We start from the raw sequence: 12,976 nt of genomic DNA, 5'->3' as shown, positions 1-12,976 counted from the left end.
GTAATGGACCAATTAAAGGAACATTCAAGATAGCATAATATTAAATCTGTGGAGAAGTTAGTGTAATGATACATTTGTAGGTCTACAATGGAAAACAAATGGGGCAGAAAGAAATACAAAGTGTACAATTTGGAGAAAAGATGAGCACTAAGGAGCTTGATGTTCCAACCAAGGCTTGCTGAGGCTATAGTTGTTGAGATTAGCAGAGTCAAGGTAAGACCTCCTTCTCTGTTTGTGAGATAGGAAGGATGACCTCAGTGTGAGACCTCCTGGAACTAAGCTTCCAACTTGTGAAAGAGACCCTACGGAGTTTTCTGCTTTTAGAAAGCAAACAAAAGCTGCTATAAATGTGATTCAGGGGAGAGAGTCCCCAAGTGGACGGCTGAACTTGGTAGTATTGTAGAGTACATTAACTTTGTAGCAGGCTTTCCAGTTCAAGAAATGGGATTGAAGGGCTTCATTTTACCAGGGAGCATTGTATTTAGTGGATTAATATCTGAAAGCTAGAGAGCCCCAAATGGCCCGAGGTTGAGGCATTAATATATTATCGCTTCTCTGTCTCTTACATATGGTTACATACATTCTGGTTGGGTGTTTTTAAACTACTAGGCGGTGGGCACTAGAATGAGAAGAGAGAGGGTTAAGGAAAGAAACTTCAAGGGCTTTATGGTCAGGATCAGGTCTAAAGGAAACGCCACTCCCCCAAATTCCAGTGCCTTTTACCCTCTACCAAAAGAGACATTTCCTTATGACTGTAGGAAAGGGACACATGGTGCCAGTTAGCATACCAAAGCTCATGCTGGCCTCCAGGCTTCCCCAGTTTCACAACTACCCGTGTCTCTTCTCAGCTCTTGTCACCCTGCCCCCTACCCTAAGGGCCTCCAGCTCCTGGGCTTCCCTCCCCCAGCTCCTCATTCCAATATAAGCCTGCCATTTTAGTTGTGCACTCTATTGGTCCTTTCTTTTGTCTTCCTCTCTTGGTCCCTGTTCTCTTGCCCCTATTTCTTGGTATCCTGTGCCTGTACTCTCTTTTCTCCCTTGCTCCCGCCCCCAGCCTGGACCAGTCTGCTGACTATGTTCAATCTACTACTTTCTCTCTCTCTGTTCTGTACTCTTCCAGACACCTCTGGCTGTATTGTCCCTCAGGTCTACAAAAGGGCTTTTCCCTCAAACATACTTGCAGCTCTTATGTCCTCAGTTTGTATACACAGTTCACATGTACACATTAGAGTACTTGTCAGCTGCATGTACAGATGGACATTGACCAGACCTCATGGTTATTTCTTATTTTCCATTCCCCTTGCTCTCCATGATCCCTTCTTCTACATTGGTGCCCAAGCTCTTCTCAGGGTAAAAGATCATTACCTTGGTTTAGTGGTCTGTATTTCCATGGCTTTTATGAGGCTGAAGATATATTTATGAGTAGGGTAACTATGCAAACTAAAATCAAACGGGCTCCTGGAATCAAAAGCATAACAACTATGATACTCTTGAATCCCTGCAAAGAGGAAAAACATCTCCAGATCATTTCTAGCCACTCTAAGTCTGAATCTGAACATGAGCAATCTTCATCTGATTGTTGGTTTCTTCTATGACTTTTCCTTCATCATCTATTTGTATATAACAGTTGCTCAGGTTAAACTATGCATAAGCTCCCCCTTTAGAAACAAGTAAATAGTCTACAGCTAAATCATTTTTTTGTGGCTAGTACTTGGTTTATTTATTAGAAAAACAAAAACAAAAACCTAATGGGTCTTACATACAAAACAAGATGCTTTTTGTTTTCAAGGGTTAAAAGCACTCTTTAAAAATTTAAAGTGGGAACACAGATGACACAAAGCTGTTTCTTCCAGAAACCCATGAACAAATATGATATGCACATGAAATTTATTATACACAGATCAAGATCATTCAGGGGCAAGACAGGACCTCAGAGCCCTGTCACGTCACAGGTCCAACATAGCAGGCACTGAGGATGGTGGGAGTGTGTGTCTGCATTTGGGCATAGAAGTGAATTACAATTAAGACCCAGGTGCATAAAGTATAAGACTCACTTCCATATTAAAATGTTACAATACCAACAGAACTCAGCCATAAAGTAGAGCCACAGCAACCCAGTATACTGAGCTGCAGAACTCAGGGGTGGCAGGTGACAATCGCAACACAGATGTAATGCTCACATCTGAGGTCCAGCACATCTTCAGTCCCCAGTTACCTCTGGCATCTTGGCACCAAGGCAGTATCACTCTGGTTAATTCCCAGGATCCTAAACTGATGCCTATAGCCTAGCCTCAGCACTGTCCAGGCCCCCCTTTCTCCTGGATAGAGGCAGGGTTGCAGAGAGCCATGCAGGCTGCTGGTGTTATCATTGGTCACAAAAAACTGGGCTTTGAGTCCTTCAGGGCCGGGGTTCACCATCACAGGTGGCTACAGTGTTCAGGAACCACGCCATCTCATGGCCGCACTACTCACACATACATACATCAACAACAGGACAGTCAAAACGAACACATGGAATCACCCTTTAGAGCCACGAATAAAAGCAAATCGGTAGCTCTGTATAAAGAGGCTTACATGGATGCTAGAATGCCCCAGTGACTGGACACTGGATGATCTGGGCTCAGCTGAGCTGTAGAGCCAGCAGCCAGATTCCGATACTAGATAGGGATGACTGGCTAGCTATCTGCTGGCTGTTGTATTTTGAAGTGCTTTCTAATTACAGGCCATGGCTACAGGATGCAGAGACAGTCTCTGGCCTGGGACCAGAGTCCTTCATGAAGCACTCTTGACCTAGAGGCATCCTGACACACCTCAGCCATATTAGCACTTCTAAGGTGGACAGTTGCTTCTGTCTCCAGGCCTGAGTATCAGCACCAGCAATGACCCACAGATCCATCCTCTGTGTCTGACCCTCACAGGGACCATGAGAATCAAGTGTTTGCTCATCTACACACATGTGTGGAGACCACAGAGACCCTGCAAGATCAAACAACAATTTTCAAAAAGTGTTTTTTGTACTGCTTTAAATAATTTACAAAAAACCCTACAAAAACCACATGTACCAGGACACATCCATTAAATAAAATGTCATTTGAGTTTAGTGGACATATTTATACAGGAGGCTGCACAGAAGGGACCCTTCTTTTTTTTTTTAATGGTCAGTATCCCCTACCTTACCCCGTGTTGCCAAGACACACACACACACACACACACACACACACACACACAGAGAGAGAGAGAGAGAGAGAGAGAGAGAGAGAAGAGAGAGAGAGAGGGAGAGAGAGGAGAGAGAGAGAGAGAGAGAGAGAGAGAGAGAGAGAGAGAGCATTTCCCACAGTTATGGCAAGAGAGTGACATGCCTGTCAAAACTAGAGGCCTTTGCTGCTCACTATGGTGCTGCCCCCATCCTCCACAGAGGTGTCACTGAATTCGCTGGCATCACTGCCCAAGGCCTCCTGGTCCTGGTGTTCCCTGTCAACCCTGTGTCGATATCTCAGGCCTAGGACATTGTCCTCAGAGCCAGAATTCCTCCTGTCCTGCTGTCTCAGGGATCCCCGAGCCTTCCGGCTTGGCCAGTGCCCACTGTCCTTCATAAGCAAGTGTGGGCTTCCAAACACAGGGCTGTGGTCAGGTTGGGTCTCCCTGAAGGCCAAGAATGCTGGGCCTTGCAGAGGTAGGCCCAGGTTGGAGCTGAAGAGGCCAGCCTGCTTGCCCCCCCCCCAGGAGACACTCTTCCCGAAGTGGAAGAGCTGGGTGGAGAGGAAAGGCTTAGTGGGCCCCCAGTCTGTGATGTGACCCCCTTTTCTTTCTCACCCCCAAAGACCCCTGTCCATAGTGTGCCTTGTCCGGAATTCAGTGCCCATGGGCTGGACAGCCTACTCTGGTGTGCAAAGTCACTCCAGGGGAGGGTGAGGTTAGCCTGGGGTCCAGGATTGGGGGCCAGCAAGTTCTGACTGCCACAGTTCAGGTGAAATGTCCCCCTGGCCTCAGCACCCACTTTGGCACAACTGGGCAGCTGACCAAAAATACTTTCTGCCACGGCAGTCTGTGTTCCTCGTGGGCTCTGTTCTTTGTTAATACTGGCACTTTTCCTGCTTTGTAGAAACACTTTGGTAGAATTGTTCCTGCTGGTGTTCCTAGGCAGTGCTGGCTGGCTTCGGCCCAGAGCAGTGGGGAGACAAGTGTCCTGCTCTGCACGGAGAGTGCCCTTCCCAGTCTGGCTTAAGAGGCTGGCTGCCTGTGTCTGAGATCTCTCTGTGCCTCTCCTTCCTTCAGCCAGCTGAGGGGTTCCCCTGGCTTTTTGGCTCTGTGTGCACACTCCAGGCTGTAATCCCGTGGTTAGTTCTTTCCTGCATGGCATCTCTGGCTTGGCAGGACCCCCTTGAGGTTCTGAACTGCATACAGACTCTTTGGCCTTTTCTGACAAAAACTTCCTGATCCCTAGCTCGATGCTGTCATCACTGTCCACTGAGCTGTCCTCAGACAGGGGGCTGGAGGCAGAAGAAGGGCAACCACTGACTCCTGTGTCCTTAGTAGGAGGAGTCCCTTCTGGACTCTTCTTCCTGGGAAGCAAGGCTGGGCTTGCATCCTCACCACCTGTACCACCCAGCTTCGCCCTCTTGGCCGCACTGCTGAAAATGCTCACTGGGCTTCTTCCTGGGCTGTCTTTATTGTCCCCTCTGCACTTGAACAGACAGCTCCGTAGTGCCTGCTGCCCGTGGTCCTTCCAGTCTCCAGGGAGGCTGCTCAGCTTCTCTCCACACCGAGTCTCTGTGGCGCCGAATCTGACCTTCTTACACACAGCCCGGGGTTCTCTGCACCTCTTCTTGAACCTCCGCTTAGATCTTAACAAGTCCTTGATGGCCATGTCCAGGTCCTCATCGCTGTGCAGAGAACTGCTCTTATCCTCAGAGCTCTCTTTCTCACCAGCACACTTCCCTTCACTGGTTTTCCCGAGGCCCCCCTGGCCTTGTGACAGGTGTGCATCACTGAGCCCAGCTGTCCTGGAAGGGGCAGCCTGGTCCTTGGCCTCAGCCTGCCCTCCTGGGGCCTCTGGGATTTTGCTCTGGCTGGGAGGGTTCCAACCATCATGGCCAGGCTGACCTTTCCCTTGGATGTGGTTACTGTCCTGGGCACTTTCTCCACCCTCCCGTATTTTCTTGGGCACTATAGTGCTGCCTCCACCTCTCCGTTTCTGTTTGCAGCCCAGGGGAAGTTCTGGTGTTTGAGCAAGAGATGCCTTGGGGATGCCAGTCTGGCCACTGGGGCCAGGTGGAGACAGTGGACCCTGGGCAGGCTGTGGACTCCCTACTTGTGCATTGAGGGCCAAAATGTCCGGATCTCCTGCTCTATGCTATCATCACTGTCAATGTTGCTGCTGTCACCTTCAGAGCAGGGAGGTATGGGTGGGGGACAGAAGAGTGGGTTCATGGATGGAGGCCTGTCACTACCTTCCATGGGTACTGGCAGTATGGTCATGGAAATGCCCAGGATTGCTTCTGCGCACATCAGCTCGGTGGATGTGTCTGCCAGGCTTGATGTAGCCGGGTGCACGGCTTCGCTCCTGGCAGCTGTGTGTCCTGGAAGTACAGAGGTTCTCACATCCTTTAGGAGCTTGGAGAGGGGGGTCAGGGTGGAGACTTCCCAGGGTGGTGTCCATAACCCTTGGGGCTTCTAGCTTTTTCTTGCTTGGGGGTCTCCTGTGAGCTTCAGGCAAGGCACTTGGCTGAGCACTGCCAGGGCTCTCCTCTTTCAGCTGGGCTGTCAGAGGTGGATCCCCACTGGCCTCATTCCTGGTTTTCTTTAGCTGGTACAGCTGGATGGCCTCCTTAATGCCATCATCACTGCTGGAGTCGGATGCCTGATGCACTGAGGCTGAGTTCCTGATGCTCTTGCTGTGCCTGGCAGGCATGCTCCTCCTTACCCAACCCCTGTTCTGTGCAGCCTCTGGTCTGTGGACAGTCAGCCTTGTGCTCAGGCTCTGTGGTGACCTTAGGCCGGAAGTTTCTGGGCTGCATGCTCATCTTTGTTAACCTGGGAGGTTTGCGGAAGATGAACTCCTTACAGGTTCCTACCAGAGCTGCCCTGGCTGAGGTCTCTCGGTTCCCTCTAAGTCTGGCAGGGCTTTCGTTTGAGTCTGATTTTTTATCCACAGACCCATCACACTTTGGGTTTTCATGCGGTCTTTTCTCAATAAGAAACTGTTCTATTTCAGCTCCGGATGCTCTGTTCAAAGGAGTCCTCGTTGCTCATGCTAGCTGGGGAGGTGGAGCCCTGGTCCTCACTGGTTCCCACAGGAACTCTACCTGAGCCAGGAGTGAGTTGTGGAGGGCATGGGATGGGTAGGGGACAGCTGTGGGCAGGCTCTGGGACACTGGGGACTCTTCGGGACACAGGCTCAGAACCCACCCTTTGCCTTCAGGTACTCTTGGATAGCCTCTCCTCAATGTCCCGGTCCATGGAGTCATCACTGTCAGAATCTATCTCCAAGGAACCATGTCTCCCAGCTTCATCTTTCTCTAGGGGTTTGCAGTCTGCACCAAGACCACAGGCACGGAACTCTGGAGGTTCTTTGCACACAACAGGTTTAGGGGCCAGTCTGGTATCTTCGCACCTTTCTGCACGTGTGGCATGCTCATGGCTCATGCCCAGGGCAGCCTCGTCTCTCTGCAGTGTGCTGATAAGCATCTGTACCCTGGCACTCACTGAGGCCCTGGAGGTGTCCTCTTTAGACTCTGAGAAGCAGTCAGGAAAGCAGAAGCTCCTGGGCTGGCCAAAGGCCTCCCATCTGGACTGGAGCGCCACCACTGGAGGGGCGCTCATGAGGAACATGCTAGCAGGCAGGCTGGGTGCTGGGAGGCAGGGCTTATGGGTCAGACCATTTCACATCCTGTTCACAGCTTATAACGATGGACCCAGAGCTGGGCTTCTCCAACAGTCTTAATGGTTGTTGGTCCTTGTCTATACCAATCTTGGGAGCTGTCATTCTGGAGAACCATGAAACTATCCATCCTCGAAGTAATTTTCTGGGATCCCAGGCTTAGGGAATTCGGGGTCCTCGAAGGCAGTCTTCAAGGCCAGGCAGGCCTCGGTGACCAGGAGCCCGCCCCTCACCTCAGCCTTACCTGGGCCCGACCTGCATCCCCTGGCTCTCGAGGAACACAGGGCACAACAAGCGCCAAGCACGCGCGCGCGCGCGCGCGCGCGCGAGGCGCCTCCCGGGGCCGCGACCCTCGCCCATGGCAGCGACCAGACCCAGACCCAGCCACCGACCCGATCCGGAGCCCGCCCGCCGCGGCCTGCACGGCGAACCCGGCCCAGCTGCCAGCTTTGCGCCCCGCGTCCCTGGAGGCGCCCGGCCCGGAGGGCGGGGAAGGGCGGACACACGCGCCCCGCCCTCCCTCGGTCTGGCGCCCCGCGGGGACCCGGAGGCCAGGCGCATCGTGGGAAGCGCGGGAGGGGAGGGCGGGGCCGGCGCGGCGAGGGGCGTGGCGACCCCCTTCAGGCCCCTACATGGTTTTAATAAATAGCAGTGTGCATTTTGATTTGTGGTTTGGTTGGGATATTAAGGGCCTTTGCAGTTTCAGTAGTTAAAATTTCAGCAGCAGCAGTTTGTAATCTGGAAATATGGTATCTCCAGGATCCATTGTCTACCCAGGTGGCTGGACCGTAACAATAGATTATATGTTCATGGGGCCATTTGTTAGTTTTACATTAACAATTTGTAAGGTTAATCGCTCGGTTTCTTTGGGTCTCCCAGTCCTCATGCATCTGTATTTCCAAGCACTCTCCTCTGGAAGATAGGAGTAGGAAGAAGGAGGGCTGGATAGATCATAAGATCTGGACCAGTTTGGAGGAAGTACGGCATATGCGGTTCTCCCACAAATCCAATATAGTCTACCTGGCGCTTAGCATTTGATGTTAGCAGCACAGTGTCCTGTGCGTGCCAGAGGTGAGAAAAGTCAGACAAAAGATGGGAGGGAGTCTGGTTCTGAATGGTAGGGATCCGCACTACTGAGTTTTCTGGGCAGTTTCATTGTAGAGTCTTTGGTCCAGACACGTTAGACTTCCAATGGAAACAATGAACGGATTTTCCCATGGGAGAATGGAATTTTTCCCTGTAACTGAGCTTTTAAGAAACCAAATTCTGGTAGTGGGAGTGGGAGTAACCCATTTTTATCATAAAGTCTGAGAGGATCAAACTCTCTAGCGTCCCAAGGCCGTTGATCTCCTCTGTTAGTTCCTCCACGTACATAGCAAGAAGAGACCTTAAGAATCTGCACTGTGTCTCAAAAAAAAAAAAGAAAGAAAGAAAGAAAGAAAAAGAAAAAAGAATCTGCACTGTTTTGTGTCAGGTTTAGAAACATGTTTCTGGTTGTGGCAGGGATGTGGTGGGTGGACTGCTATTTATTTCCTCATAAAAGAACTGAAAGATTTGGTATGACATTGCTTTGTGGGTGACAGAAACCTTTTGAATTGTAACATGGTCCCTGGCTCTGTGTCGAGAATAGTGAAATTAAAAGGGTTACAGGTCCCTACTTAACAGTCTTGTGTTGCAGTTTCCTGGAGTACCATTTAGTTTGCTTTCTGCCCAGTGGCCCAAATAATTCTCGTTCAGGTAGGAGGGTAGGGTTGGGGAGTGGGGGTAGTACACAAAGCTCCAAGAAAAGAGCTATTCACACAGAACTTATCATTTAGCCCATTTTCTTTTTTTAATTAAAAAATTTATTTTTTTATTTATTATGTATACAATTTTCTGCCTGTGTGTATGCCTGCAGGCTGGAAGAGGGCATCAGATCCTATTACAGATGGTTGTGAGCTACTATGTGGGTGCTGGGAATTGAACCCATCTCTCCATCCCCATTAGCCCATTTTCTTATCCCCAGGATAGCCCACTGCATAATTCAACAAAGGGATTTTAGGCCTCAACTATAATTTCACATCAATTAGTGAGTCTTATCCTTTGTCTCATTCAACCTCTGGCTGTATGATTAATTCACAGTTATATATATATATCAGGGCTGGAGAGATGGCTCTGTGGTTAAGTGCCCTGACTGCTCTTCCAGAGGACCTATCTGGGTTTAATCCCCAGCATCTACTTGGAGGCTTATAACATCTGTAACTCCAGTTCCAAGGAGCCTCTATGGGCTTTGCATGCATGTGGTGTACATACATACATGCAGGCAAACACCCATACATGTAAAAAAAAATTGAAAACCCAAATTTTAAAAAAATGTATAGGGTGTTGTGGTGGTTTGAATGAGAATGGCCCCTATAGGTTCATATATTTGCCAGCTTAGTCCTCAGTTGGTGAACTGCTTGGGAAAGATTAGCTCACACTGGGGGTGAGCTTTGAGTGGCTTTTAAGTTTCAAAAGCCCATGCCAGGCTTGCTCTCTGCCTGTTTGTTGCACATGGAGCAGGAGGATGTAAAGCTCTCAGCTTCTGCCCCAGTGCCATGCTTGTTTGCTTCCCACCATGATGGTAATGCAAAGACCCCCTGAAACTGGAAACAAGCCCCCAATTAGATGCCTTCTTTTATTAGAGTTGCCTTTGTCATGGTGTCTCTTCACAGCAACAGAATAGTAGCTAACACAGGTGTCTTGTGTGCATTCATGTCTGTGCAACACAGGCATGCCTGGTGTTGGTGGAGGCCAGAAGAGGGCACCAGATCCCCTGGAACTGGTGTTGCAGATGGCTGTGAACTATTATGTGGATGCTAGGAATCAAATCTAGGTATTCTATTCTCTTAGCCATACTGCAACTCCTGGTTTAAAGCTCACAGGCAACTGTTCTCAGACACTATGATGTATTGTAACTAAGGGCAAGCCAAGGGCCTGCATTTGTTCTATTAAAGTGATATTTTAAGGATCTCTATATGCCTTTAACAATGAGAGGAGGGCACCCATCAAGGATTTAATAAGGGGAGAATCATGTCTGTTTGGCAGGGGTATATCTAATTCTTTTTTTAAAAGATTTTATTTATTATATATACAATGTTCTGCCTGCATGTATGCCTGAAGGCCGGAAAAGAGCACCAGATCTCATTATAGATGGTTGTGAGCCACCATGTGGTTGCCGGGAATTGAACGCAGGACCTCTGGAAGAGCAGTCAGTGCTCTTAACCTCTGAGCCATCTCTCCAGCCCTAGATCTAATTCTTAACGAAGTGATTGGTAACAGTTCATTCCCATATAAGCAAGTCTCTTGAAACAGTTTTCTTAGTTGTAATTTCAGTGTCCAATTCATATACTTCATCTTCCTGGAGCAGGGTAGTGTGCTATGTGTAAAACTTCTCTAACCCCTTAGCCCTCTCTGTACCACCTCAGCCATAATTGCTGGCCCATTGTCTGGTCCTTTGGTGATAAGAATTCCTAATTGAGAGAAGAACTCTTTTAAGAAAAGTTGGCCGTTTTCTTGTGGTGTCCTTGACCCCTGTGGTTCTTAAAATCCTTCCTCGACCTTTTGCACAGGATTCCCCTAGTTCCTCTCAATGTTGGCTGTGGGTCTCTGTATCTGTTTCCATCAGTTGCTGTTTGGAGCCTCTCTGATGACGATTATCCTAGGCTCTTGTCTATAAATATAGCACAGCATCGTTAGGAATCATTTCATTGACATTTTTTTTGCTGGACTTGTTTGGCTCTATCCTAGGTCTCTGAGTTATCTAGCCTCTGGTTCCTGGACCTTAAAGCAGTGTCAGGAGTGGGCTCCCTCACATGGCATGGATCTTAAGATGGACCAGTCATTGGATGGCCATTCCTGCAATTTCTGTGCCACCTTTGCCCCAGCACACCTTTTTCCCATCTTTGAATTTATTCTTTGTGTCTGCCACATCATGCATCTCCATTCCATTCATTTCCTTGTCCCTTCGTATTCACCCTGTGCCTTTGCAGCCTTTCCCCCAACAGTAAAATTGAAAAAATTTAAGAGAAAACAAAGAAAAAAGAGGATGAAAAATCAATCTTTTTATGGAAGCTGTACTGTCACATGGTGAGTCACACAGTAATCCCCCTTTTGCCCATTATTTGCAAGTGTTCATTACAAAGAGTCATTGGTCTGGTCCGAGGCCTCTGGTTTCTGCTACACCACTGATGCTGAGCCCTCACTGGGCCTCCTTTTGGATATCCCGTTCTTTGCTCTGTGTCGTGGAGATTCTACAGCTTTGCGTTTGCAGGACAGGTCCCTTCACATGCTCCAGCAGATCACAGATGGGGTGGAAGTTGGCCGTCATAGCGCTGGCCCTGGGCCTGGGTGGTTGCAGGGTTGGTCAGCCCACCAGCTCTCCCTTGTCCTCACCACCAGGGTGAGCTCTCCAGCATTGCCCTGTGGCTAGTTCACCCCTTGCACTATGAGCAAGGGACGGGGCCAGTTCTCCTGCTTTCATGTCCTCAGGGTCGGGTCTCCCAGTCCTACATCTTCAGGGCCAGCTCTACTGTGTTGCCCAGGCATGGCATAGGGACCACTCTCTCTAGTGCTGCAGCTGATGAGGTCAGGGCCAGCTTTCCCACTCTTATGACTTCAGAGCCAGAATTTCTGCCTGCCTCAGGTGAGGGGGGCATCTCTCCCCGACCCATTCACATGACAGATGAATAATAGGGACAGCTCCCCCATGTTCACAACGTTGTGGCTGTCTCATCTACACCTCTGCCCGCAGGGTTGGCTCTATTGTGCTGCCCAGGTGAGGTACAGGGCCTGCACCCCCAAGTGTTGCAGCTGGTGGGGGGACAGGGACAGCTCACCCATCCTTATGACCTCAGGGCCATCTCTCTTCCACTCATGCCGCCACATGACAGATGAATAATGGGGACAGACTCTAGGACATCTTGAAGGCAGTTCAAACTGTAGGTCAAAATTTTGTGGCTGGGTTAGTGTCCAAATCCCTCTACTGAAAATATTGCCTGGTTACAGGAGATGACTGGTTCAGGGCTTGAATCCTCCATACTAGAAGTCTTAGCTAAGGTCACCCGAATCGATTCCTGGCAGTTCCCATTGCACTAGTTTTCTATCTCACCCTTGAAATGCCCCCTAATTCCAGTCATCTCTCCCAGTACTCTCTCCCCCACCCCCACCCCCACTAAGCATGGCTCATAGTGGCTCAAAGAGACTGAACTGACAATCCCGGAGCCTGTGTGTGTCTGAACTAGGTCCTCTGCATATATGTTATGGGTGTGTAGCTTGGTGTTTTTAGTTAATAGTGCCATTGGAGGCTGTCTCTGACTCTTCTGTCTGCTTCTGGGACCCTTTTCCTCCTACTGGCTTACGTCATCCAGCCTTAACATGAAGGGATATGCTTAGTCTTATTCTAACTTGATGTGCTGTGTTTAGTTGGAATCCCTGGGAGGAATGTCTTTTTCTGAAGGGAAAGGAAGGAGGGGTGGGTCTTGGGGAGAGGGCAGGTGGTGGGGAAGGACTGGGAGGAGAGGAGTGAGGGGAAATTGAGGTCAGGATGTAATATATGAGAGAAAAATAAATAAAAAGGAAAACAGGAGACATTGGGCCTCCAAATATCCTTTGTGTGTGTGTGTGTGTGTGTGTGTGCAGGTAAGGAAGGAAAGCCTCCACTCAACCTGGGAAAGATCACTCAAAGTCTCGCAGCCTTAGACCTGGGGCAGGTCAGTGAAGTCTACGATTATATTTCAAAAGAGATTTTTGTCAGGGCCAAGGGAAATTGCAGTTCCTCATACTTCAAAAGACATTCCAAATGTCCAGAAATGAGCTTGATCCGGGCTAAAGGAGGGTTTTTGGTAGTTAGATTAAAGCCCGAATTCCTTAGGAACTTATGAAAATGGTTCCCACCTGCCAAAAGGAACCTTTTCCCTTACCTCTGACAGAAGAGACCACAACACATATTGGGGTTTATCCATGCCTAACTCCATTTAATGTATGTGTTTGTATATAGTTCAAGAAGCTTCCACGTAATAGGTTTCCATATGACTTTTATAAATGTCTTTTGTGTTGGTTATCCCTCCCAATATTTCT

General features: G+C 49.1%; 1 protein-coding gene across 1 annotated transcript; it reads right to left on the bottom strand.

Moving 5' to 3' along the window:
- Positions 1-3,368: 3,368 nt before the first annotated feature.
- LOC100766209 (protein phosphatase 1 regulatory subunit 26-like) lies at positions 3,369-6,831 on the bottom strand. Its single transcript, XM_027431942.2, is given in 8 exon segments — positions 3,369-3,772; positions 3,775-5,328; positions 5,331-5,625; positions 5,627-5,972; positions 5,974-6,215; positions 6,217-6,403; positions 6,405-6,439; positions 6,442-6,831. Coding segments are annotated over 8 exon segments (3,453 nt in total).
- Positions 6,832-12,976: the final 6,145 nt, after the last annotated feature.

This window comes from Cricetulus griseus, chromosome X, assembly GCF_003668045.3.
Source record: "Cricetulus griseus strain 17A/GY chromosome X, alternate assembly CriGri-PICRH-1.0, whole genome shotgun sequence".
Lineage (NCBI taxonomy): Eukaryota > Metazoa > Chordata > Mammalia > Rodentia > Cricetidae > Cricetulus > Cricetulus griseus.
This window is presented reverse-complemented; position numbering and strand designations above follow the sequence as displayed.